Genomic DNA, 26,963 nt, shown 5'->3' with positions numbered 1-26,963 from the left:
TCCGCCTCATGGTCTCCATCAGACCCCTCCATGTTTGACTGTAGTAGTGCAACATGAAAAACATTAAATACTATAATTTGACACTGTATTTGCAACATCAAATACTAGATCATGCCAGTGTCCAATAATTCATCGCTACATTGACCAATAGACAATACCTTAACACCCCCACCAAACTTTTCCTCAAAGTGATAGCTAATTGGACCGTTAGGAAAAACTTCACAAATAGCCGCTTTTCGACCCTGTAAGTGAAAGATAGCTGATTTCATGGAGTTTTACTTATGGAAATTGAAACTCCAAGACAAAAGTAGCTGCCCTCTATGCACGGAGTCCAGAGAAGGGCCAAACCACAAGGGTTTATTGTATGCAATCTTACCCTACATTTCTGTAAGAGGTGGTTTCCACGGCTTAAACCCATGACCTCCTGATTGCATAACAACAACTTGACCAGTTATGTCAAGGCTGTCATCTGAAGAAATTGTGTTTTTTGCTAAAAGAAGACTAGAGCATAAGATGCATATTCTGTTCAAATAAATAGCCAAGAGGAAAGTTGAGAAGGGTGGCACTTTCTAACTTCAGAATTATATATATAGCTAGAGCAGATCAAAGAATAAATAGTAAGATAACAGTAAAACACAACAAAATGCAGTATGAAAGTACATTGAGCTCTATTTAAATAACATTGTTTATTTGAATTTAGATTACTGTACACAATTGAGACCAGAAATACACCTCACAGAACATTTACAAAGCAACAATGGAAGGAAGCTCCTGTTCCGCCTCATGGTCTCCATCAGACCCCTCCATGTTTGACTGTAGTAGTGCAACATGAAAAACATTAAATACTATAATTTGACACTGTATTTGCAACATCAAATACTAGATCATGCCAGGTTAAACTTACCTCAGAATCCTTTGATCTATTCTGTGGAAAGTGTTGGTCAAATGCACCTTTGCCATAAAGGATTTTACCCCCACATCCTCGTCCCTCAGTTCCTACAGACTCCTCATCAACTACAACGGCATCTATTACATCATCGCCTGTTCTGACATCAGGAATCTGCAAGACATGCAAATCAGAAATATGCTGGCAGAAGGAACGACAAAAGGAAATAAAATAAAGGACAAGCAAGTTTGAGGGAGTCCAGCAACAGGCTACAGTTTATTTAGAATGCATCTCTCCAGGCTACTATGTATTGTTTAGATGATTCCCTCTAAAATTTTGATGATTGTTCTGTTTATTAGTTACAAAAAGTTTGTCAGCTCAACGTTTCACAGTATACTTGGTAAAAACCAAGAAGTATTTGTCATTAACTCAGTACATACTTTATAATATAAACATACACAGAACTCAACCTGCATGTTCTAAGCTCAATCATAGAGATGTTCAGAATTTGAAATAAGCACCATGGTCTGATCAATTTTATTTTGAACATTACGTTCAGCAATATAATCCCCAGCCAAAGAAAAGCTAAGTTTCTCAGGGGCGAGTGTCTGATATGGGTGTGGATCTAGAGGTCAGATCCTTCGTGATCTAAATTTTAAAATTCGGGGGTATGGATACGAATGTAGGGATTCGGTTAAAAAATAATTCAAATATCTAAAAATCGAGTTATATGTCTAAATTATGAGACATTATGTGGGTAGCTTTCAAGGTATTATGAGGAAAAATATACATCAAGAGGAGAATGCCAGAAGGTGATACAAGGAAAATGACTGACAGAAATTGCTATATACATGGTACTCCATCTTCTTCAATTTTACCTGTAACTTTTGTTTTGATTACGGAAATCTTTGTATCTGTACCAAATTTCTCCGTCAAGTATGGTCAAAATACCCAAAACAGTTGACCAAATCGGGTCTGGATCCCACACCCATACCCATGTTGCGGCACCGAAAATGAAGAGTCTGAGCAACTTAGAAGAGAAGTAAACTAAAGCAAATGTGTATTTGAATATCATAATGTTAAGCAGTGTGCTTTACATAATTAACTAATTCATTTCCAGGTCAGCATAACAACTGTAGAACGTAAATCTGAACAGTCCTCACAGATGCTGTAGGTCCACAGAGAAAAAAGAAGAGGAAAAAAAGGTGTACTACATACCTCATACATAGCATCCATCAAAATGTTCTCCAATATGGATCGCAATCCACGAGCACCAGTATTTTTAGATAATGCTTTCCTAGCTATCAATCTTAGTGCATCTTCAACGAAATGCAACTTTACCTGAGAAAGAAGTCTCCAAGTATGAGAGAAATAACATTCTGATAAAATTAACGGGAACCTAGAAAAGCTCCAACCTGCTCCTTGCCCAAATGAGACAGGTTCTAAAAAAGATAAACTGATGCATCTTTCTGCATAGCCGAAAAAGATCTTGAGAGGCAAACACTCACCCCGTTCATTTGGAACATCTTTTTGTACTGCTTCCCTAGCGCATTTTTTGGCTCAGTTAGAACCTGCAAAGAACCGAAACAGTGAGAAGAGAAAAATCTAAATTTGCCCTATAGTAAAATACTGAAAGATTAAACCCAATGGCATAACTTTATGTACAAAAAATTCCATTTTATTCTAGCAAAGGAAGACCCAGTTTCCCATACAAATCATAATAATATGCACAAGGCAATTAGTGCCCAAAGAGCCAAGTTACGGGAAACATTAATCATTACCTGCACAAGTTGATCCTCAGTTAAAGCTGACAGACTAACAAGGATGGGAAATCGACCGACAAACTCAGGTATCAGACCATATGATATTAGATCACTACTTTCAACCTGCATAACAGGAGAATTACATACTATGATTAGTATATACTTCAAAACATACCATAAAAAAAAGAAGTTAGAATAAAGAGCTAAATTGGTCATAGAATTATCCATATTTCAAAAAAAAATAAAACTTAATATTTAGAAATTACATGAAGTACTATATCGGTCAGAACTTTTTCCATATTAAAGTGGCAAAATAATACATTTCAAGATCTCAGTCAAATATCACTTTATTTAACTGACATCAAACAAGCCAGAGGAAGTAAATGAAACACAAGCAAATACAACTCTTTTTTCGAATTGGTTAAGTACATACAACTCTGCATATGCTCAAACTACAAATTAGGGAAAAAACCGAATTCTAGAAAAAACATGTTGGAGATGCAGAAGAATAATGATAACTAACAGTAATAACACAGTTTCACATAAGTGAACTAATATCTCAGTTCATCTCGTTGCATACATTTGACTTCATCTGATGCACATGTAACTAATTTCATTGACCAATAAGCACAGCAATCCATAGATATCAGTTTCTCAATGAAGCTAACATGGATGCTACATCTATGATCATGCAAAATACAACCACAATCAAGCTAGAAAAACTATTAGTATATGTAGTTCGGAAGATTTGCTAAGCTGCAAGGGTTCAGAAGAACTTACTGTCTCCAATAAAGATGACGTCACAGCAGCACTTGTAACACCACCAGTCCTCATGTTTGTGCGAACTGGTGCACCAAATCCTATAGAAGAATCTTGGCGCCTGAAAACATGAACAAGTATATCAGGAATAAGGTTAATATCAGACTAAAGGGAAGAGATAAAACTATGACGTGGAAGTAGTAAGACCTTTCAGAGATTGTTTTCTCCAAGTCAATGAAGGCTCCACCACATATAAAGAGAATGTCTTTGGTATCAATCTGTAATGACAAACTTAAATTAGGCTATAAGAAACTTTTTGTTCAAAGATATATATCTGAAACATCAGATCAATTGAAAAACATCATATCAACTGTAAAACCTAGCATACTAAAAGAAAAAGGGTCGTCCAACGATATGAAAAGCGCAAAGAGTCAACAAATAACTATGAAGATAAACTTAGACAAAAGAATCAGTCAAAGATCTCTTAACTAATTCTTCCAGAACAATTATCATCCACCCACTAACAGAAGGCCAAATGAAACAGTCACTATACCCTAAGTTGCTCGGACTTAGGTGCAGATATCTAATGCGGATGCAAATCCGAGGGTCGTATTCGGCAAAATCTAAATTTTAAGATTCTGGGGTACGGATCTAGACATGGATACGGGTGCTGGGATTCGGCTAAAAATCCAAAATTATAAAATAGAGCTATAAAGATATTCTAATTTATGAAAGATCTACTAGGTCGTCTTTCCTAAGACCCCAACTTCTTTCAAGCTCTTTGATTCTTCCCCTCAAAAAAGAAAAAGAAAGTCATTCAAGACCTTCCAGCAACTCTCCTTACAGATCATTGCTACTGTCTACCAAAAGTGGGAACACAACCACTTGAATTCTTAGCTTCTTTCTGTTTGGCTTGAAACATGAAACAACGAATATTGACCAAGAGGAAAAGCTAAAAAAGAGACAAAAGGACTATAATATTGAAGGTATGCCATTCCTCATGTCTTTAAATCTATTTTATCTTTTATCAAAATCTCAAATTTCCCCCAAATTTGTCCATGGAGTCTGGTCAAATTATCCGATGTGGGTTGACCGAATCCCACATGTATCCCGCACCCGTCTCGTGTCAACATGGGTGCGGCAGCAAAAATGAAGAGTTTGCGCAACTTAGTACCTCAGTTGTGAAATCAGTAAATAATTACGAAAGTAAATTAATTCATCCTAAACTCAAGATCATAAGCACATCAATTTATCTTATTAGATACAAAATTTTATCCATTTGAAGACATACATATAAACTGTTAACACTACAGATCCAAGAAATAAACATTTTTTGTTCCCAGGACACTCCAGATTCTTCTCGACTGCGAATAAAAATCTTAATCTCAAAATGAAATGTATTTATAACTTACCTGAATATTATCCCCTCTAGGGTGCTTCCGAGCTCCCTTCTCCGGCACATTGACAATCTGCAACAGAAATCTCATTGTTATTGCTAATTTTAGGATAAGTAACAGAAAGCTAATTATAGTAACAATCAAATGACATAACCATTATTTTTTCCAATCATTACCACTGAACTATAGATCAAACCATGATCCAATATCGCAAGTCTAGTCCTAAAAATAGTCAGACCACTCTTTGATCACAACAATTGGTTTGCATATCTGGAGGTCATTTGATAAGGATAGATAATAATAGAAATGTGAAAATGGAAAGGAGAAAAAAAGAAGAAACCATTCCTTGCTTTTTTGAATGCATTCGACACACAAGATTCATGTAATTCCAATAAATATCTTCAGAATAGAGAAGAGAGAGGAAAGAATATTAAAAGAGAAAACCACCACTACTACTTCTGGAATAAAAGTATAAAACTAGCAGAAAGGGTAAAAGGACTCGCAGTTAGCACATGCAGACTGTTGCAGGAAACCCAAAAAGGACATGAAACAAGTATCAAGGCCACCAGCAAGATAAAAGTTAATTTCATAGAAGATGAGCTACATTTAGCCAGTCAGTGGGATCTAAAAGAGAGCACCTTTTATAGTTTGGTTAGAAGCAACCAACACTAAGCCTCCAACTCTCAAGTGATCCTTCCATAACAGCCAGGTTATTGTCATATACAAAAGCTATTTGTCTAGATCTAATGTTAATGAGCCATTAGCAGTCAAAGTTGCTTCTACATTTGCAACATTAAACAACATCCACACTTGGTAACAGATTGTGGCGATCTACAATCAATTCACCATTAACAAGCAAAAACTAAGCTATACACTTACTGTTCCTTCAAGCATCTTCAACAATGCCTGCTGGACGCCCTCTCCTGAAACATCTCTACTAATGTTGAGGCTTTCAGCCTGGAAATATCGGTATAAGAGGAGGAATCAGCTAAACTTACACATGAGAAGTCGCTAGTGAAGTTTAATCTGAGAAAAAAGAGGAAAAAAACACTCAGTAAGTCAACATTAACCTTTTTCGTGATCTTGTCAACTTCATCAATATACACTATGCCTTGCTGAGCAGCTGCTACATTGTAGTCAGCAACCTGCAATAATATCAGACCAGAGTAATTAAATGACAACTCATATCAAGGGTAGAAATCACTGGAAATGATGCGCAAAATCATGCATTCTGATTAAGAATAAAGAGCATTTCACAAGTAGTAACCACTTCTCTCTCCTTCATTTCTAAGTTCGCTTAGTTAGATATTGCAGTGATCTATGGAAAAAATGTAATAACATTGTATGATATGCAAATAACTAGATGCGTAGAAACAGAAAATATTATAGAAGCACAAAAAAAAGAGGTCGCAGTTGGTGTTATAGTCTTCTAGACTTCTGGCCACCTAATTGCTAAGGGACAAAAGATCCTACATCTACTCCTTGTACTAAGTCTTTTGTTACACAAAGTTCAAAAAGCTCCGGTAAAATAGGAAATATACTAGAACATTTTCTTATATTCAGGGGCTTCATCTGTCACATTCTGCAAAATTATCAGATAAACAGTAATCTGCATTATATCCTAAAAGCTAGTTCTAAAGCATACACATAACTTGGCAAGGATGCTAGGATAGCAATGATGATTTTTCTTTTTCCCCACCTAAAAATCTCAAGACAAAGAAAACGAGAACAGGAAATAGAACAATAAATTAAAGATAAGAGACTCAACAGGTTTAGTACTTACAGTGAGGAGCTTATATAGAATAGATTCCACATCTTCCCCAACATATCCTGCCTGCAGACAAAAGTACTATCATTGACTGAATGTTTCGGAACAAGTATACCATTATATGGAAACCCACAGCTTCAGGACTCTTGTCAAGGTGACAACTATCTCTAATGGGAAATTTACCAATATGTACAGTTTGGCTAAACTTATTTACCAATATGGCTGAAATATACAAAACCTGTACACTGATTATGTATTTTATATGTATAGTATACTTAGATATACAAAACCTATAATTTGTTGGCTATTTTATAGTCTAGATCACCCAAAGGCATTGGACTGTAATTCTCCCCATTTTTACTGATAACATCACGTGGTTTCGGCTACTCTACTTCAATGAAAGACTTCAGCGATTAAGCTCTGGAAACAGGGTAAGCAAGGAATAGTAAACATGCTCAGACCAAATTAACCTAGCCACCAGGAAATTCTAGTTATTTAATCTCAAGATAGACTAAATTAACAGTGGCATCTCATTTCATGACGGCCTAAAGTTCGGATACCAAGTGTCATCGATTTATACACATGCTTAGGTGTCAATAGTCTTGGAATATCAAAATGAAGAACAGCCTTTCTATTTTTGTCTTCAGGCTCACAGTAATAACCCTCTGAAAAGTAGACTCATGAAGTTCCATAGTTCCAGAAAGCTGAACTATGAAATTTGGGTTTGCCTAATCGTCATGAGAATTGAGAGCAGCTATTCTTTATTCTCCATCTTCTTACAAGCTCTCACTACTTTCAACTTCTTTTCTCATCTTTCTCATTTCAGCTTCTAAGGAGAACCATTACCATGATTTTGTCCCAAAAAAGTTCCTCACGTGCACCAATCTACTACATGGTCTTCAATGCCAACACTAGTGATCAAAACACTTTCAACTTCAATAGATGAAGACAGATCTCCTACATTCTACATTTACACTGGATCAAACTCAAAACCAGCTCAGTTGTAGCTTCGAAAGAGCTAATTCAGATTTCTCACCTTGCACGGATTAACCCTGACCTCAGACAGACTATCTGCAAACGGTTTGCAAGGCTTATGGGATCTCCAATCTTCAAATTTCAAACAATTTAAGAACAACAACATACCCAGTATATTACAAGTGTGATCTGGGGAGAGTGGGGTGTTCCCAGACCTTATCCCTACCTTTGTGGGGTAGCTAGGTTGTTTCCAATATACCCACGGCTCAAGAAAATTTCAAACAATTTAACACACTATATATGTGCAAGAGTGACAAATATACAAGGATAGATTATGTATTGAAATCAGAAATTTGGATTTTAAGGACAGTGTTGGCATATTTACATTTAAGGGAACAAGATTTAGAAAAATATAGATTCTATTAAAAGATTATTAAGCTGAGAGTTGTTTCCTATCTCTACCAAGGTGACAAGGTAACAACATACCTGAGTTAGTGTCGTAGCATCTGCTATAACAAAGGGAACATTCACCAATCGAGCTAAGGTCTTGGCAAGTAAAGTTTTCCCTGTCCTTGATATGACACAAAATACTCAAGTGAAAAAGTAATTTTTATTAAATTAAGGATCACACTTTTAACGACATGATGACAATGTTAGAGCTCTATTCATTCACACCTCCCCCTCCAATGAAAAAAGCAGGGAGTCAGGATAAGTTGATGGGCTAAAAGGATAAAAGATAAAAGGAGAACGACGCATTAAAATTACATAATCATAGTCAAAAAGCAAAATTTATGTGGCACCCTAATCATCACAGTTTTAGCTTTAATATACAAGTCAAAGTTATTTACATATCAGCCCACATGTATAGCTCTATGATATTATGAAGTAGAGAATGATCATTAGCTTGAGACCATCATATCACCAATATAAGTAAATGGCACCTCACAGTGTCTTCAGAAAAATTTCACAATTAAAAAGAAAAAGAAAGCAGGAGAAAGGGGGAAAAAGTTTCTCTGTTGATGAATCTAAAGTTCCATACATCAAAGTTCAAGGGCATGTTTATCTAAAATACTTCTTTACCACATTTTAGACCTCAAGAAGCGTGCAATGGACAATTGTAAAGATTACCTGAACCTGTTGGCCCCATTAAAAGGATGTTACTCTTCTCAAGCTCCACAGACTCATTTTCTATTCCATCTGTTTTTTCACTACTGTCATTTCCTGCAGGCCTTGGTACCACATTTAAACAATACATTAGAAGAATAGATAAGGTATAGGAATTTCCATCTCTGAGTTCCAATGGTCCAAATAGCTTCATCTTCCATGTCACATGGAGAAAATATAAAATACAGGGAAGGGGGTAGGTGAAAAAACCATGGGAATTATGCAGTGTTCAAAACTAACCACTTATGTGAAGAGTCATTATATATTCTCTTGTAATGATTATATACGGCGACAGACAGAACCTGCAATCACAAAATGATAAAGAAAGTCACTCTAGCAGCTCAAGAATAGTCTCTTTTTACTAGATCTCAATCACCCTTGGACACAAAATGAGCTCTTGTATTCACATTATAATCAATGAAGCAAGCATAAAAATCAAAGACTAGACTATCTTTATCTATGACTCAAAGGGCACCCAGAATTATCAGTTCCAAAAGGTAGAATTTTAAAAAAGATTACCTTTTTAGCTCTCTCCTGTCCAATTACAAACTTATCAAGTCCTTTACACAGTTGCTTTGGTGTGGGAAATTGGGTACCCAAATTGGATCCACCCCAAGACCCATCTTTTGACCCAGAACCAAACCCACCTCCAGAACCCGAACCAGGACCTTCCCCTTCACCCACCTGAACAAACTTCACACCAGGACGAACCACAATCCCCTCACCAGGTGGTTGCCAAATCTCAGGAGGTTCCCCATAGTTACTAGACATACTAATTTTCTCCTTACTCTTCCTACTTGAATTCTGTGAATTCTTCAAATTATCATAACATCGGTCAACAAATTCACTACGAAACGATACAGACTTGAATAAAGAAGAACTATGACCAGAATTTGAGACCAAATTATCCCATTTGGTTCGATTACACAAATGGAAATTGGGTAAATGACCCGCGTGAAAATCATTGATGATAAAATATCTGAAGTGGGCAATAGCCATAGAGGCCGTATGTCTCGACGATTTCGATCTAAGTACAGCTGCCATATCGGCTTAGTTCAGTGGAAACTCAACGCTCCAACAAAGAAAAACAAGAAAACTAAGTAAAGATTCTTTCTTTTTATATGTCTGAACAAGATACAGATGATTATGTAATGAAATCTTCTAGAGGGGATGTGGGTATGGGTTACAATTTCAAGATTTGAGGTTTGTCGGAAGAGAGGAGACTTTTGTGGGGTTTGGGAGATGACCCATCAGACAAAGAAAACTGAAATTAAGAAATTCTTGTTTACAGAGGATTTTGGTAGTGGAGGAGGAATGAGGATTTTCTAGAGCAACACAGAAGAATTAAATTTTAATATCCAAAAGAGTGAAAGCAGCAAGCAAAGAAATGAAAGTTACTTTCAGGAATATCTACATGATGAAGTGTTGGGAAAAAAAATCTACAGGAAACAAGTAACGATGTCGTACTGTCTCTCTTGGTTTCTTGATTTCTTGTCATTCCTCTTGTTTTGTCTTTTTGGTGTGTTGGGGGTGGGGGTAGGGAGGGGTGGAAAAGGTAAAATATTGACTCTGATAAAGTGAAATTTATAAAAAATTGAATTTAATCTAACTTGAAAAATTAGTTAAATTGATTATCGTAAAATAAAACATGACAAGTAAAGGTGAATGTTGTACTTTCACTCTTGGTTTCTTGATTTCTTGTCATTCCTCTTGTTTTATCACTCTCTTTTTGATGTGTGTGGGAATATTAATTCTCGTAAAGTGAAATTTATAAAAAAAAATCTAATTCAATTTAACTCTGAAAGAATAGTCAAACTACCTCTGATAAAGTGCAACTCGACAAGTAAAAATGAACAAAGAAAATATTACTCAATAACTTTGTCAGTCAAAATGGAGGAAGAACAAAGCTCTAGATTCTATGTATTAGTTAAGGTATTGTAAAATTTTCCCAAGATTATATTACTCGATCCAATTGTAATTTTGATTGTAAAAAATAGAGCTGTCAATATGGGCTAGCCCATCCCATCCGGGCTAACCCATACAGGATTTGACATTTTACGGGCCAGGCCAGGTTAGCCCATTTTTGGTGTGGACCAAAAAACGGTCGGCCCAGCCCACAAGTACGTGGGCTACAGGCTTGCCGGGCCAGCCCTACTTTTTTAAAAGTTATATATTTTTTTATAATTATTAAATTAAATTATAAATTATAAAATAAAGATATTATCATAAATATCGACAAAATAATATTGCATGGTGTTAATGTTACTACTTATTAATCAAATCCACAAATAAAATTATCTTTATAATATTTATTAAGTTTTTTTCAAGTAAAAGTATAAATATCTAAATAGAAATATTAACTTAACTGTTTTGCAATGATCACAATAAAACACAAAAAATATGACAATATTCCAACCATAAAATGTAAAAAATAAACTCCTTAAAAAATCATGAAACTTATGGCGTATCTAACACTTCATGAAACCTATGGCGTATCTAACACTTCATGATCATCTTCATCAAGCATATCTGAATCAACTTGTGGGAAGGTTGTCTTAACATCTTCATTTTCATATGCAATTTATATGCAGTTTCAATTAGTTAAATATTAAAAAATAACTAAATTGAGAATTATAATATTTAAATGTACACAAAAATATATTACAAGTTTGAGAAAAACCATGTAACCAGTTTCGAGTAGCAACAAGTGTTTGGACATTTTCATGGTGGATGCAACTTCTATACTTAGTGATTTCCTAAAAAACTTTAAATAGATTTTGAGTTTGGATCTCTTTAATTTTAAATTTTAATATTATATTATATTTTTTAATTAATTTGTATTAGCCCACGGGCCGGCCCTACCTATATTTCTCAAGCCTCACAAATCAGCAGGCTTATTCAGGCCGGGCTAAAAAGCCATTTTTTTAAATGGGCTCCAAAATTTTTGGCCCAGCCCTAATAAATCCCGAGTTAGGCTAGGCCGGCCCAACAGGCCTAGCCCATATTGACGGCTCTAGTAAAAAAGACAAGAGGAAGAAAAAAAGAATTTTTTTTATTTCTGATAAAATCTTATAACTTTCACTCACCTTAAAAAAATTGAGAATATTAGATAACTTGGGGAAGGATGGGGGATTTCGCTTCTCTCATTCAAAACCTCGTATGACTTTCATCTCACACTGCTCCTAAGTGATCAAAGAAAGAAGAACTCATTTTCTTTCTTTTTCATGTTGTTGAGCTGGAAATGTTTTCTTCTTTTGCTTTATGCTCAGTATTAAAACCCCATTGCCTTGACTAATCTGAAATCTCACTGAGTAAGACTCTCCCATAAAAGGAAAGTCCGGATTTTCACTCGAACCCTCTGGTGAAGGATGAGGGATCTCATCTGATCCCACCACACCTCTTATGGAGTTGGAACAATAATATCGTCTCTTTATTCTCTTGAATTTCCCTCCGCCAATAAAGTAAAATTTTGTACATCTAAAAGAATGCCTCAAGGGATTATTTTTGAGAGACGAAAAAAAGTATACAAAAACAGAAATGCCTCACAATCCAATCAAAAGATTTAGAATCAAATAAATATTCTCTAAAACTTCAAAATCTTCATATTTAACAAGAACAGCCTTCAGTCTTGGTTACTACAGCTGGTGGATCCCATATCCAGGCCTTCTGCAATAGAGCTCTCAGTTCCGGTAGCATGTTCTAGCTGTTGCAATTCATCATGAGATTGAGGAGCACTGCCAAATGAAATACAAAGTTACTCATTCCAGGAGTATGAAAATTAGAGAGTCAAGTTCCAACATGCCTCAGATCAACCATTTAACCGCGATATTGTGCAACAGAAATGCAGGGGCAGGGGATTTTTCAGTTGTGTTGCAACAGAAATGCAGGGGCAGGGGATTTTTCAATTGTGTACATCAGTTCTCTAGTGACAACTTTTCCTTGGGACAAAGAAGCAGCAGCTAAAAAGACACACCAGCTCCAAGAAGGGCCAAAAGTTTCTAAGGGCTGGCCACTATGTCAAAGAAAAACTACCACTTTACTGACATTTGGGAAAAAAATCATTATATCTCAGAAGCAATAACACGGTAGTTGGGTCAACCGCCCCACCACAATCGACTTGTTCAGTAGATATTTATATTCACCCTTTTGAAAACATTAAACTTCGTCGATTGACATTCCTATCGCCCTAGAGGCCTAGACATTGTGGTTCCATCACCATGAGCTCGAGGCCATTTCAATTTAAGGTGTCTGCCTGGAGCTCCAACTGAAAGTTCTACATTATTATCAATTACTATCATTCAGGAGATGCTTGTGGCTTATAGTGTGACGTCTAATTTCACCTAAACTAGTTCAACTGTCTAAGTAGTGACTGATTAAATTTCTAATCCAGTTGGTCAAAGCAGTTGACGAAAGTAAAGCATTGGCTAAAACTCGGATGGAAAAAGAAGTGCAGCCTGGTGCACTAAGCATCCTGCATTCACATAGGGTCCGGGGAAGAGCCACACCCCTAAAGGATGTGATGTAGGCAGCCTACCCTTTGGAAAGAGATCCACAGAAAAGAGCCAAACTTTTGGGAAGAAATCCAGACAAAAGATTTAGAACTTCTTTTCTTGATGAAGTAGATTCAGTAGAAGGCATCAAGAAGATGCAAGGGTTACAAGAATAGAACATTTAAGCTCACAAAAAAAAATAGTAGCTTATTTCAAAAAAATTAGAACTTTTATCCGCACTGCCCTACTTCTCCAGTGTAATAATTTAGTTCATTTCTTCTAATCAGAATAAACTGACATCTTCGTTTTCAATGAAATGTAAGTAGAAGAATAAACTGACATCCTTTGTCTTTTGGCAGTGTGATTACACCTGACATTCCAGAAACAGTTACAGGTTATATTGTTGACCTTTTACAGATAGTATTATTTTTATTTCTTTTTTGAAAATACTGGTGGGGCTAGCTTGCGTGCACCTCAGCCAATACACCAGGCAGCCTGTCCAGCCGACAAACACATATTACCAAGGCAATCCACATCACTAAGGCTGGAGCAGATGAGCTTCACACCTAGTGTGTAAGCTGACATTCAACTCAGGGATCTATCTGTAAAGGTTGACGACCATTACAGATAGTATCACTTAGACTTGTAACAATCACAAGAAAATCTAAGTATGCATTTCTATTCAATTTTGAGGAGACCTTTGAAAGATAAATCTGGAGGACATCTTTCTTCCGTGAAAGCCTCATAAATACACAAACCTAGTTAATCCCAGATATTCATAAATTCAGTAATCGATCACACTGGTGTTTTTTCCCTTTCCAGAGAAACATGGGAAAACAATGAAGAACATAACCTAGTAACAAAAAACTTACTTAAGTTTTGACAACAGGTTTGTGGCTTCATCAACAGCAACACTAGCAGCATAAAGCCCCAACTTCTTCACCTATGACAATATCATCAAACAATCATTTATACAAAAGATAGGACACTTGAAGAGCATGATGCATCACATTTTTCAAGCACATGTCTGTGACCAAAAATTAGTTTCTTACATTTACAGTTTCATATCAGGGATCAGCAAAATAGTAAGCAGAAAAAGATACCCATCACTTACTTTTAGTCATCAAGTGCCAAATGTTAATCAAGAAACCAGAAAGAACTAACTGATCAAGTCTGATTTCACATTGAAAAAGAGCAGCTTGTCAAATGTCACAATCATTAATACCTACTTTCGACTACCATAAATACAGGGCAAAGAATGATGGATGGACAATATCTTGAGTTTGAATCATAGACGCAAAATGTCAAATATGTTTTTTAAGCCAGGTCAAACTCACAGAACACACAAATATCCTGTGGATGAAGATTGAACCAACCAAAAAAAGGAGAACAAGGAGCTAAACATAGAAAACATGGTTCCAGAATGCCAGTGATAACTACAATGCTTAAGCTTTACACTACGCACAATATTAAGTGTCTGTCATTTGACCATAAAAAACTCCAGGATAGCAAAAGATTCTCAGATCAGACAACATTTCCTAATGAACGCTGCAACACCTGCTATTAATTAATTGAAGAGATGAATGATCCTTCTTACACTTCCTCATAGCAATTGTCTTCTAATTTCTTCAGCAAAGGAATGTACTGTCCAGTTATTTGGCAAAGCTATGATATTGATGTATGGGAAATGTATTAGATAAATCTACTGAAAAGAAAAAGTAAAGGATAGATTATAGAATGTAGAATTGGAATGATGGAGATGCATTAGCATTTCGTTTATATGTTTCAGAAAAGCTTCAGGATAATATCCCCATAGCATCACTGATATTTTGCTTGGGGTCCTACTCTACTAATACTCAGTCAAAATCTTTTTAAGCAGATAGAAGTATCTTCCTATGATTTACTAACGCATAGTGACAGAAAGAGACTGTTGAATTCAGAATGCAAAATAGCATTTGTGCTGTAATATGCATTAATGAATGTACCTCCAATATATCTTCCTTAGATCGGTGGCTTTTGGGTAGCATGCGAAACTCCTCCGTCAAGTGAATACACTCTTGAACATTTTCCGGGGATACAAAGTCAACAGCAACCTTGATACATGACTGCCAAAGTACAATAGCGGTGGATGGATGACAAATCAATACCACGTGCAGTACATTAAGATGTGAACACAGATAGAAGCAGCAATAAATATTTCATCAATCGAAGTACCAGGAAAATGAGTACTGCAGATACTACATCTCATGTAGCACTAATATTTCTAAAAGTGACTTCAAATAGTATTAATTCCAGAATCCGTTGGAGAAAGAAAGAAATTACAAGGACCTGAGAAGAGCTACACAGTATAAATACACTTTCAGGAAAATGTTCTTGCCAGAGTCAGATTCAGCTTAGATCAAATTCCAAAAGAAGAGAGCTCAGAGTTTGCTTCAGTCACAAGGCTTCTTAAATTATCAAAGCTCAGATAAAGCATAGCAGACATTTGGCTCGAAGACATGAATCAAATTAAAAATTCTATTACTATAGCAATGTTGTACTATTTTTAATACTGTCTTATAACATCATCGTCCACTGTCAAACTATAACAGGTTTTGATTTTCTGAAACATGTTCCTTTTTGCATAAATTTGAAGAATATAGTGCTTTTACCCCCAATAAGTTTGAGGTAAAACACCGTGAAATTCAACTAGATAACATAACAAACACACAGGAAATTCAGGTACAACCATACTAAAGATGAAATACAAAACCTCTGATACTTCAAAGTATGCATAGTTAGACTGGGAGTTTCACCTGTCTATTTCTCACTTGATGAGGACATCCTGCAGGAATAAAAACAGCATCACCAAGGTACTGCTCAAACGTCCATGGCTCAACGTCTGTAGATCACAAGAGGGAGAAAGGGTGGGATTAGATACCCTTGCAAAGTCATTACCTACTGTTTTTCAGAATCAACTAAGGAAAAGAGGATTCTTACTGAACTCCTCCTTCAGCTGCTTTTTATGCTTCTCCTCCAAAAAAAATGTCTGATCATGGATAGGGTGAATAACCTAAGAGTGAAAGCAAGGAGTAAATTCAACGATTCAGCACTTTGTACTATCATCAAACTTGAAGTGCAAGAATACTTACTGAAGCCACAGGAGCATTGTTAAAATGGCGAAATTCTCTCCAATGCCTCTGCAAGTATTCTATTAACTTGGGTACATCTTGTCTGCGAAAGATGTCCCATACTGCACCCCCACATTCAATTTCTGCACAATCTTGCTTGATTTCGAGAGCTACATTCGCTTCTGCTAGTGCCAAGGCATTGGTACTTGGGTTTATCTCATTGGGTAGAGAAGTTCTGCCAGATATATCAGCGTAATCCCTTTCGGAAATTATATTTTCTCCTTTATCAATATCTTTCCCCTTGTCCATAGTTTCTGGCAAGCAACTTTTGTTATCATCAGTGCTTTCCTGAGAATAAAAGTCTTTAGTTTCAGTTTCGTCAGATCTTTGATGAGAATCTGGAGCCTCAGCTATGCCTGGACAACGTTCCTTTGAATCTTCAACCTCTTGTTGCTTCCTTAGTTTCTCAATGATTTCATGTTGCTTGTGATCAACTTTTGCTTTGGTTGTATGAGTCAATATGTTGACCTGAAGAACACACACAAAACCTAGTTGTTTTATTGTTGTAACATGTTAATTGCAAATCACACAGAGGCCATGATAGACTTCTTGAGCTCATTACACAACCTGTACCGAGGCTTTTCCTATGTTAATATTTTGCAGCAGTTTGCTGCTTTTTAGTAACAATAATTTTACAAATCCAAAAAAGAAAAAGAACATACATAACACTTGAATTGATCAAAAGGTTGATTAGATAAAGTAGCATTGAGAGGAAAACAGTGATGTGTTATTACGAGCTGACCAGCTCCTTCGAATTCCTCAATTCTTTCCTTGGAATTCTGCCCTTACCAATTCCTCAAAATTTTCTTTCTCAAAGAAAAATCCTGCCCTAACCAGCAAGCATATTACTTCTCAAAAAATAAAAATTAATCTAGATTTTCGGTCTTCCCATTCTGAGGATTGAAAAATCATAAAAAATTTAAGATTTTTATTAATTAATTGAACAATAAGATTTGCTTCCATAAGGCAACTACTGTTCATTTAGGTACGGTATTTCATATTGTTTATCAGTAACATTTAAGACATAATAAAGTCCTGTGATTTATACCAAAACAATAAAAAGTACAACTCCAACCTTACACTTGCCTATTGAAGCACAGGCAGTTTCTGATCTCAAGGGGAAATTTGTACTAGAATGTCAGTATAGAGTTTGGGAAAGGGATGCAAGCCCCATCAAAAGCAAAATAAAATCAGCCAAACAGGAACCTGGAATAAGATTAATCAAACAGTTGTTGGAATGACATACCGCATCAGAGATATCACAATGCAACTTAGTGACAGAATCACCTCTCCCAAGTTCTTCTTTATATCCATAAGCAATATACGTTTTAGGTCCCAAGTCTGGCTTCAAGGCAGTATCGGGGAGCTTAGTGGCCAAATTTAGAAGACCTTGTCTAGGATGAGTGTATTCGCTAAACGGAAGCATAGCAAAAAAGTCAGCTCCATGCCTCGGCAAACATTCTTCAAAAGTATTAGCCGGAGGCCAATCCTTCAGTTTTAAAATTTCTGGCCACCCATTGTGGTGCCTGCGACCCTCCAAGTAGCCCTTGAAGAACTGATGAATATTTATCTGAACCTGCATCATAAAATAATATTAATAATAATAATATTAATAACAGTAATAATAATAATAGTAATTAAAATAATAACAGCACAGCAATAACACCAGGATTCATAGTAAGCTAAACCAGCAAATCATGATATCCTAGTAAGGTGCAAATAACAAAGACAAACCAATATAGCAAATTAGCAGTTTAGCACTAACCTACCAGGAAAGGTAATTGCCAATTCTAGACTTCTTTTTTTATATTTTTTTGGATAATTTTCCAATTCTAATCAGGTAATGGAAAACTGCAGTTTTGTCAGCTAGGGTAAAAGACACAAGAGACCAGCTAGGAGATGTTGGAGTAAAATCACGCAAGAGATAATTTCCCAGATTCAAATTCATTTTAGATGAAAAAAAGGTTCAACTGCGGAGTTCAGATTAAAAAGTAGCCATCGTGAACAATGCAATGAAATTTGACAAGAATAAAAATTAGAGAAAATAAATAAGCAACTCATGTTAATTGTTATACATATATAGTAGCTTTAGAACCAAAATTGAGGAAGCATATGATAACTTGAGAACTGATATGCTGTGATTCTGTCTCTTTTTTCCACAAGGGATAATTTACACAAATAAAATGCATACCTGACACCAATCCAAGCAATCAATGGACATGACAGAGAAATGCTCTTCTTTTAGCTTTTTACTTGCTTTTCTGAAGGCCCTCCACATTACCATTGGCTCCCAGCTAAGACCAGAGGCATTAGCTTGTGCATTTCTAACTATTACAGGTTCACCAGCCCTCCAATGCATTTGAAAATGCTCAAACTCGTTACCATCAATGTGAACAGCATTAGGACAGTACAGAAAATTATCGTGGCTGTTGTTCCTAAAAGATGCTTGTCTTACTTGACAATGGTTATCACCGTTTTGTACAGAAGAGGTAGCATGACAAAATGAACACCCATGCGACAAATCTATATCTGGAAGGTGGTAGTTGCATGTTAAGGCCTCAGCACTTTGAATTAGTTGGTCTACCCAATTTGCTTCGAAGATACGCCTTAGAGCCATTAAAGAAGAGCCACAACCACCACACTCTTTAGGAGGACAAGGTATACTGCCATCAGATTTGGCTCTCCACTCAGCAACATCAAAGGACATGTGAGTTGGACAATCATTAGCAAGGAGGGTCCCTGGACTTCTCCAGCCATCTGGCGCATCGTTTCCCTTCAATGCTGTGATACGACTAGCTTCCACCAACTTGCTGAGAGATGAGCTGACTTCAGTAGCTCCATGTGGGGCACCATCTCTGAGTTCCCGACAACAATTGACACAGATATCGTAAGTGCAATCAGGATTTGGGCAGCTTCTATGGAAATTGACAATAGATGTGTTGCAATTATCACTGCCAAATAAGGAACCATGCATCATTACAGCTATTGTGTCATGACAAAACTGAGCTCTGGAAATAGTAAACATTCTGTGTAAGCTTACATCCTTTCTTCCAGAATAAACAAATAAAGACAAAGAATATGGTCAACAGAAACTACATTTCAAACTAATAAAAGAACTTCTGGAAACTTTGAGCTACTGCAGTCCACAGACACACTACTTTCTTTATAGTGTGTTCATAAATTAGTGTTCATAAATCAAAAGGTCAAAGAAATCCTTGGGTATCAAAGTAGAAGGTAAAATTATCAGGAGGAATGAACAATGCAGCTTCAAGAAACAGATCATGTAAGCAAAGGCTGCTGGGTTAAAGAACAGATTAGAAACAAAATTGACTTTAACAGAAAGATATTTGAACAATCAATCCCACTGTTTTACTCCATGAAGAAACAACTTACATCTTATGTCTCTATGGATGAGTAATAACTCATAAAACATTATACATGGTGTATGAGCATAGATAGCGCAACAAAAAATCATTATTTTGGGGATCATACCAATACACTCTATCATCATCATCAACGACTGATATGGTGACGTCTTCTTCTGTCAGCTGAACACCTGAAAACAAAAGAGACCAAAAACAGCACTGAACATTCTGAGCCACCAACAGCTAAGTTGAAATTATCCGAATGAATTAAAATAGTACCGCGAATGTTTGCTTCAACCTCTAGCTCAAACCTTTGCTCCTTTTGAATATGCCTGAGGAGGGGCAGAATGTTGAATAGCAAATAAAGTGAACCCTCCAATCTCATATTTTCATCAGTTTCTTTGCAGCAGTCCTGCAACCCTAACAGACCTAGTTATTTTCATACCAACTTGTTGTGTTGCATGAATGACAATTATTTGATTTATCAAAAGAAAAACTAGCCAAGTTATTTAGTAATATCAGCACCTGAACTATAAATACATGATCACACAAGAGGTAAATTTAACTTGTTTACAGACCTTTAAGAAGACATCTTTTTGAAGGCAAGCTCCACAATTGCAATTACCATAACAGAAAGGACATGTGTCCTCTACTTCGTCGTTTGTTCTATCTGGATACCTATTCATTATCTCAACATTTTAGAAAACATTATTAACAACCACAATTTGAATTAACATAGTTATAACTGTTATAATACTAACGAGCATCTACCATTCACCTATAAGAAGAAAAAACACTGCAGACCAACAAATACAGAATCCTTTCTCTTTTGGTTTGTGAACAAATGAGATAAATTTCATTACCATTTTGCAATGCAATCGTTGCAATAGCGTTTCCTTCTGCATTTTGAACAGGTAACAACAGAAGCTTTATAATTTCTGCACTGATGACACCAAAAGTTCTGCTGATCCTTCCAAGTAATAGCGTCCTACATATAGATGACTCATTAGGACACAGTTACAAATTTAAGCCCGCATGCTATGTCTGCCACAATATCCCAAATTTGCCTACTACATCAATGCAAATAATTTTAGTAGCACTTGAATCCTCTTTCAAGGAGCACACTCATTTTATGCTTCATGAGTACAGGAGAAGCTTTCTTGTTCAAGCTCAAATTCAAATTATTATAATGACCATCCGTGGCAAATGAATCTATATACTAGTGCTATAACTCGAGCTTTATTAACTCCATGAATAGTGTCAAATATCACTTATTTGAGAAATCGAGCATGAACAAAAGTTGGATTGAGAATTATACACCAGATATCAGTATGAGGACTCAAATGAATATGCAAAAAAAAAAACAAGATTCCCCACTTCCTCAAGGAAGTTGGCCTCTTTGTTTTGATATGTCCAGCAGTAACCATTGACTGCTTCACTATGTTAGCATGGAGCCATGGACCATTGATAAAAAGAACTGTTTCCTCTAAAATCTCGTCTCACATGAATCTAACTACCAACAAAAGATTGATTGAAAGATGAGCAGGTTTCATAAATGGCAGGAGGCAATTTGTAGTATATAATTAGCGATGGTAACCCCAAAAAACTTTTTAGCTTCAGGTTTTTACAAATAAAATTCCATACAAATCATAACAAGAAGACAGATAGGTTTGGGAAGAAGAGATCCTGACCAATACTCCTTGCACTGTCAGTCCACTTGTTTCTGCATTTGCACTAAGTTCCTGCTCTCCCATGCATTCAGAGACGACAGAAATTTTCTTCTTATCATTTAAACCCTTCGGCCTCCCTCTGCGCTTAACCATCTTACTAACAGCATTCTGACAACTAACTTGACAAGGATACCCCATATTGAAAGCGACTGCCTTTTTCTTGTTCTTTGAACCTTTTGGTCTCCCGCTGCTAACTTTCCTCTTACTGACCCGACCTCCCAAAGCATCCAATAAAACAGATTCACCTGATATTCCCCCATTTTCAGTGGCAACAGGAAGCATGCCACAGTGTTTCACTTTCTGCTCAGCTTGACTACCTCCTCCGTCATCATGCACTATAAGTGCTCCGGCAGTTTTATTATTTTCTTCACTCATAATTTTTGCTTTCTTATTTTTTGAGCCTTTAGGTCGTCCACGTCCATTCTTTCGCTTTATGCTCAAATTTACCCCATTAGTAACAGTAGCAATTACACCTGTCATTCTTTTGTTTTTCAAGCCCTTTGGCCTCCCTCGCCTTACTGCAGCTTGTTTCTTATTCTCTGAACTTTTCACCCTTCCTCGGCATCTCTTCTTCTTAACCATCTTTCTGGTGCCATCTTCAGCAGCATCAACAAATGCATGCTGATTCTCGCCAGATTCAACAATCTTATTCTCATTACGCAAGCCTTGGGGCAGGCTGCAGCTATCCATCTTAGTAATAGTAACTTCACTCAGTATCCCCACCATGTGATCAGTTGCCAGGCTCACCATTTTATTCTCATGTTCCTTACTACTATTCATCGCTCCAACTCCATGACCAGAATAAACATCACTGGAACTGCTTATAATAGTTTTCTTTTTATTCTTTGAACCCTTTGGCCGGCCAAGGACACCCTTCCTCTTGACTACTCTAACTGCAGAAACCAAAGCAACTTCATTCAGGTCTCCCTTATATTCTTCAGATAAAAGCATTCCATTTTCAGCCACATTTAACCTCATAGTACCCACATCTTGTTCTCTATTATTGAGATTAGCATCTGCGAAATTACAGCCAGTAGTTCTCTTCTTACTTTTAGAGGCCTTGGGCAGGCCACGCCTCTCCTTCTTGAATATCCTCTCTCCATTACTGGTAGCTATTCCATTGCCCCCACCTTCTCCAGCTACAAATTTTCTCTTTCCATCATCTTCCTTCCTGACTGCATCCATGTCTCCATCATTAGTATTAGTACCACTCGAATGGCCTGGTATAACTTTGCTCTTGGTCCTTGAACCTCTGGATCTGCCACGCCTGTCCTTCTTCTTGACTATCATCCCTTGTTCCTCATTCAGAATTACTCCATTTTGACCAGCCATTGTGATTCTTTTCTCATTCTCGCCTTGGCACATAACATCTACTTCATGTCCACTAGTAGCATTACTCATATAGCCTAATGTGATTTTCTTCTTAGTCTTTGAACCCCTGGGCCGACCTCGCTTGACTATATGTTTTTTGTAACCCACAGCAAAATCGTCCAGTTTCCCAGCATTTTCTGCAGGCATAAAAATCTTCCCTTTATTGCTATCAATATCCTTGCTTCCACCTCCATTGCAACTAGGAACAGTCAGACGACCTATCAAGACTTTCTTCTTGTTCCTGGAGCCCCTGGGCCGACCAATTTTCTTCTTGACAATCTCATTGTGTCCAGAAACTTGATTTGCGCTTATTCCAAAATCACCAGCTGTACAGATTTCCTTCTCAACAACATCTGTATTTCTCTTTCCAACACTAGTATCATCTATTAGCAACACTACCCCCGTTTCATTACCAGTCACAGTTTTCTTCTCACTCTTTGAACCCTTTGGTCTTCCTCGACCTCGCTTCTTGATACTCCCTTCTTCTCCACAATCCTTCCTCCTTTCCTCGCCTTCCTTCTTGGTTCTCCCTACCTGATGCTCCCTGTTTTGTTCCATATTTTTCTTTTTGCTCTTAGAACCTTTGTGCCTTTGTCCAACATTCTTCTTCTTCATAAGCATCGCATCACTGTCATTGCCTATGCCAGCTGCACTTGGTGATTCCCCATTTTCTCCAACCTTTCTCTTCTTATTCTTGGAGCCCTTCGGCCTGCCTAGTCGCTTATTCTTCTTCTTCATAAGAACCCCTTCTCCACTGCCATCCATCATGCTAACTGTACCTGAAATTCCCACATTTTCTTCACCACTTCTTCTGTTATTCTTGTAACCCTTCGGCCTGCCTAGTCGCATCTTCTTCTTCATAAGAAACCCTTCTCTACTGCCATCCATCACACTAACTGTACCTGAAATTCCCCCATCTTCTTCACCACTTCTCCTGCTATTCTTGGAACCCTTTGGCCTGTCTAGTCTATTCTTCTTCTTCATAAGAACCCTTTGTCCACTGCCATCCATCACACTAGCTGTACCTGAAGTTCCCACATTTTCTTCCACACTTCTCCTGTTATTCTTAGAACCCTTTGGTCTTCCCCTTTTCTTTGAACTTATCACACTAGCATTAGCTACTACATTTTCCATAAAAGGTACCAAAACTTGCTGACCATCAAAACTCCCCTGCTTCTGATTCAGGTCTTCCATAACCTTGTCATCAACCATCAAAATTGAATCTTGACAGGAAACAGAACAACCCTCCAACCTACTGATGAACAAAACTCAAACTTTGGTCATCATTCGACACCCTTTTCATGTCTTTTCTTGATTTTGTTTCTGTATTTAACATAAACCCTAAAAAAATCACCTACAGAATTCAACTTCCCAAGAAAAGAGAACCCCACAAAAAAAAAATCAGCCTTTGAAGAAACTAATGAATAAAGGGACCACAAGGGGAATTCATAGAGGAGTAATGCCGCTGTTTCCTTTGGAACAAGACCAAGGACTCACCTCTCCTTTGGACTTCTGTTTGCTTTGTTCTTCTTTCCTTTTTTTTCAGCTGCCGAATAGAGTGTTGAAGCATACAATAGCAAAACTGACTGACTAATTGGGGTAGCTGACTTTATCGATTTGTTGTTTCTGGGAAAAGATTACTAGTGAAGCCATTGGACTAAAATTGGGAAGCCTGGATTTGTTGAGTTGTTTTACTCCAATGTACATGTTCTCATGGATTTTTAAAAACATTGTATCATCAAGTTAATGTGATATGATTTCAATTTGTGTATAAGTAAGGTAAGTAATATTTATGATTGGTTTTGACTTTTAATTTCGAGAAATATGACTCCAATTTTGTCGTTTATATGAAATGAGTGGGAAGAAGTGAATCGGTATAAATGATAATTATGATTATGTTTGACTTAACTTTGAGAAATATAACTTCAATTTTGTCGTATTCTACGAAATGAGTGAAAAAAAGTAGATTGACGTAAGTGCTACTTATTACATGTTTGACTTCAACTTCGAGAAATATGACTCCAATTTTGTCGTTTATATGAAATGAGTGGGAAGAAGTGAATCGGTATAAATGATAATTATGATTATGTTTGACTTAACTTTGAGAAATATAACTTCAATTTTGTCGTATTCTACGAAATGAGTGAAAAAAAGTAGATTGACGTAAGTGCTACTTATTACATGTTTGACTTCAACTTCGAGAAATATGACTCTAATTTTATCGTATTATGTAAAATGAATGGGAAGAAGTAGATCAATATAAGTGACAGTTATGATTTGTTTGACTTTGACGTCGAGCAATATGAATTCAATTTTAACGTATTATACGAAATGAGTGGGAAGAAGTGGATCAAATTAATGTGATACGATTTTCATTTGTGTAAGGTAAGTAATATTTATGATTGGTCTAACTTTTAATTTCGAGAAATACGACTCCAATTTTGTCGTTTATATGAAATGAGTGGGAAGAAGTAAATCAATATAAATGATAACTATGATTCTGTTTGACTTAACTTCGAGAAATATAACTTCAATTTTGTTGTATTATACGAAATGAGTGAAAAAAAGTAGATTGACGTAAGTGCTACTTATTATTTGTTTGACTTCAACTTTGAAGAAATATGACTCTAATTTTATCGTATTATGTGAAATGAATGGGAGGAAGTAGATCAAAGTAAGTGACCGTTAGGATTTGTTTGACTTACCTTCAAGAAATATAACTTCAATTTTATCGTATTATACGAAATGAGTGAAAAAAGTAGATTGACGTAAGTGCTACTTATTATTTGTTTGACTTCAACTTCGAGAAATACGACTCTTATTTTATCGTATTATGTAAAATGAATGGGAAGAAGTAGATCAATGTAAGTGACCGTTATGATTTGTTTGACTTTGACTTCGAGAAATATGACTTCAATTTTATCGTATTATACGAAACGAGTGGAAAGAAGTGAATCAAATTAATGTGATACTCAATTTGTGTGTAAGGTAAGTAATAATTATGATAATTATGATTTTGTTTGACTTAACTTCGAGAAATATGACTCTAATTTTGTCGTATTATATGAAATGGTGAGAAAAAGTGGATAGATATAAGTGATAATTATAATTTGTTTGACTTCAACTTCGAGAGATATGACTCTAATTTTATTGTATTATACAAAATGAGTGAGAAGAATAGGATCAAATTAATGTCATATGATTTAAATTTGTGTAATGTCAAATTAAATTTGTGTATAAGAGTAATATATATGAATATTGTATGTAATGTAATTAAGTAATTCTTTAAGTTATTCACTATTTTGATATACTTTTATGAATATTGAATATGATTTTTTTTGAAAATTCATATTAAATATCATAATGTTGAACTCATACTTCTAGATTTTCTAGTAATTTAATATTTACCAAAGTATATACATCCTTACATTTTTCGTCCAAAAAAGTCATCTATCATTTGCTAAGTAAAAATCATTTTGCAGTTGATTGAAAATAACAATACATATTTATTGGTGAAGATTGAAGACTTTGCTTTAATATTTGAAAAATGTAAATATATTTAATTTATGCCCAAGAATAGCCACTTAGTGGTTCCATGGTCTAGTGGTCAGGACATTGGACTCTGAATCCAGTAACCCGAGTTCAAGTCTCGGTGGAACCTGTGTTTTTTTTTGCTTTGCAAATAATATTGTCCATATTTCTATTTGTTCGGAATAATTTTACTAAATCACTCCAAAATTGTTCATTATCTCTTGATTTTCCAAACTTGACAAGTAAAATTGACCAACTATTTTTAATATACTTGCAAGTAAAAATGTATGGAGGAAGTTATCGAGTTGGTCGTACTTGAAAATACAATGTGTAGACATTACTTGAAAATTCATGAGTTTTTATTTACTACCATGTGATGATAATAACCTCAAACTTTTTTTTGGCATGAGCTAAGTTAATCCTTGTGTAATATAAGAAGGTTATATGCTACCTCCAAATTTGCTAGCAAATTTTAATTGGACACTCAACTACAACTTACTCCAATTTAGCATCTAAACATATGATTAAACATTTTTATTACATGCTTCAAATTCAAAATTTTAAAAATCATTTTAGCGCGATCTCAAAGGACCA

At 36.0% G+C, this 26,963-nt stretch overlaps 2 protein-coding genes and 1 non-coding gene across 4 annotated transcripts; 1 reads left to right on the top strand and 2 right to left on the bottom strand.

Moving 5' to 3' along the window:
• Window positions 1–629: 629 nt before the first annotated feature.
• On the bottom strand, window positions 630–10,173 carry LOC102602166 (CLP protease regulatory subunit CLPX1, mitochondrial). Its single transcript, XM_006350479.2, has 15 exons — window positions 9,232–10,173; window positions 8,953–9,014; window positions 8,677–8,777; window positions 8,035–8,114; window positions 6,589–6,639; window positions 5,876–5,950; window positions 5,685–5,762; window positions 4,821–4,877; window positions 3,616–3,686; window positions 3,430–3,529; window positions 2,668–2,772; window positions 2,395–2,457; window positions 2,105–2,227; window positions 905–1,060; window positions 630–813 (listed from the first exon to the last, which is right to left on the bottom strand). Exons 1-15 carry the CDS (start codon window positions 9,754–9,756, stop codon window positions 745–747), a joined length of 1,716 nt encoding a protein of 571 aa, XP_006350541.1. The 5' UTR covers window positions 9,757–10,173; the 3' UTR covers window positions 630–744.
• A 1,947-nt stretch (window positions 10,174–12,120) lies between these two features.
• LOC102602507 (uncharacterized) lies at window positions 12,121–24,569 on the bottom strand. 2 transcript variants are annotated; one of them, XM_015310134.1, is made up of 13 exons: window positions 21,429–24,568; window positions 20,601–20,725; window positions 20,316–20,415; window positions 20,017–20,149; window positions 19,865–19,928; window positions 18,564–19,323; window positions 17,619–17,948; window positions 16,334–16,840; window positions 16,182–16,254; window positions 15,998–16,083; window positions 15,188–15,307; window positions 14,075–14,145; window positions 12,121–12,446 (listed from the first exon to the last, which is right to left on the bottom strand). In XM_015310134.1, the coding sequence occupies exons 1-13, from the start codon at window positions 24,048–24,050 to the stop codon at window positions 12,335–12,337; spliced, it is 5,103 nt and encodes a 1,700-aa protein (XP_015165620.1). In that variant the 5' UTR covers window positions 24,051–24,568; the 3' UTR covers window positions 12,121–12,334. The 2 variants fall into 2 exon arrangements, with proteins under 2 accessions (XP_015165620.1, XP_015165621.1); XM_015310135.1 differs by lacking the exon at window positions 12,121–12,446 and adding an exon at window positions 14,800–14,867 and having other exon boundaries at window positions 21,429–24,569.
• A 1,858-nt stretch (window positions 24,570–26,427) lies between these two features.
• TRNAQ-CUG (transfer RNA glutamine (anticodon CUG)) lies at window positions 26,428–26,499 on the top strand. The gene has a single exon. It is a non-coding gene; the product is annotated as a tRNA-Gln (tRNA).
• The last annotated feature ends 464 nt before the right edge of the window (window positions 26,500–26,963 follow it).

The sequence above is a fragment of the Solanum tuberosum genome, unplaced genomic scaffold (genome assembly GCF_000226075.1).
Source record: "Solanum tuberosum cultivar DM 1-3 516 R44 unplaced genomic scaffold, SolTub_3.0 scf00126, whole genome shotgun sequence".
Taxonomy (NCBI): Eukaryota; Viridiplantae; Streptophyta; class Magnoliopsida; order Solanales; family Solanaceae; genus Solanum; species Solanum tuberosum.
This window is presented reverse-complemented; position numbering and strand designations above follow the sequence as displayed.

What these genes read in the sequence shown, in the direction of transcription:
- LOC102602507 (XM_015310134.1), bottom strand. Translation starts at nt 24,050, where the DNA reads ATGGTTGATGACAAGGTTATGGAAGACCTGAATCAGAAGCAGGGGAGT. An exon ending in ATTGCTTGGATTGGTGTCAG is followed by an intron (nt 17,949 to 18,563) that starts GTATGCATTTTA and finishes TTTATGATGCAG; the next exon opens with GTTCAGATAAATATTCATCA. An exon ending in ACAATGCTCCTGTGGCTTCA is followed by an intron (nt 16,255 to 16,333) that starts GTAAGTATTCTT and finishes TTTCACTCTTAG; the next exon opens with GTTATTCACCCTATCCATGA.
- LOC102602166 (XM_006350479.2), bottom strand. Translation starts at nt 9,756, where the DNA reads ATGGCAGCTGTACTTAGATCGAAATCGTCGAGACATACGGCCTCTATG. An exon ending in AATGACTCTTCACATAAGTG is followed by an intron (nt 8,778 to 8,952) that starts GTTAGTTTTGAA and finishes TGTGGTACCAAG; the next exon opens with GCCTGCAGGAAATGACAGTA. An exon ending in TGAAGATGCTTGAAGGAACA is followed by an intron (nt 4,878 to 5,684) that starts GTAAGTGTATAG and finishes TTTCTGTTGCAG; the next exon opens with ATTGTCAATGTGCCGGAGAA.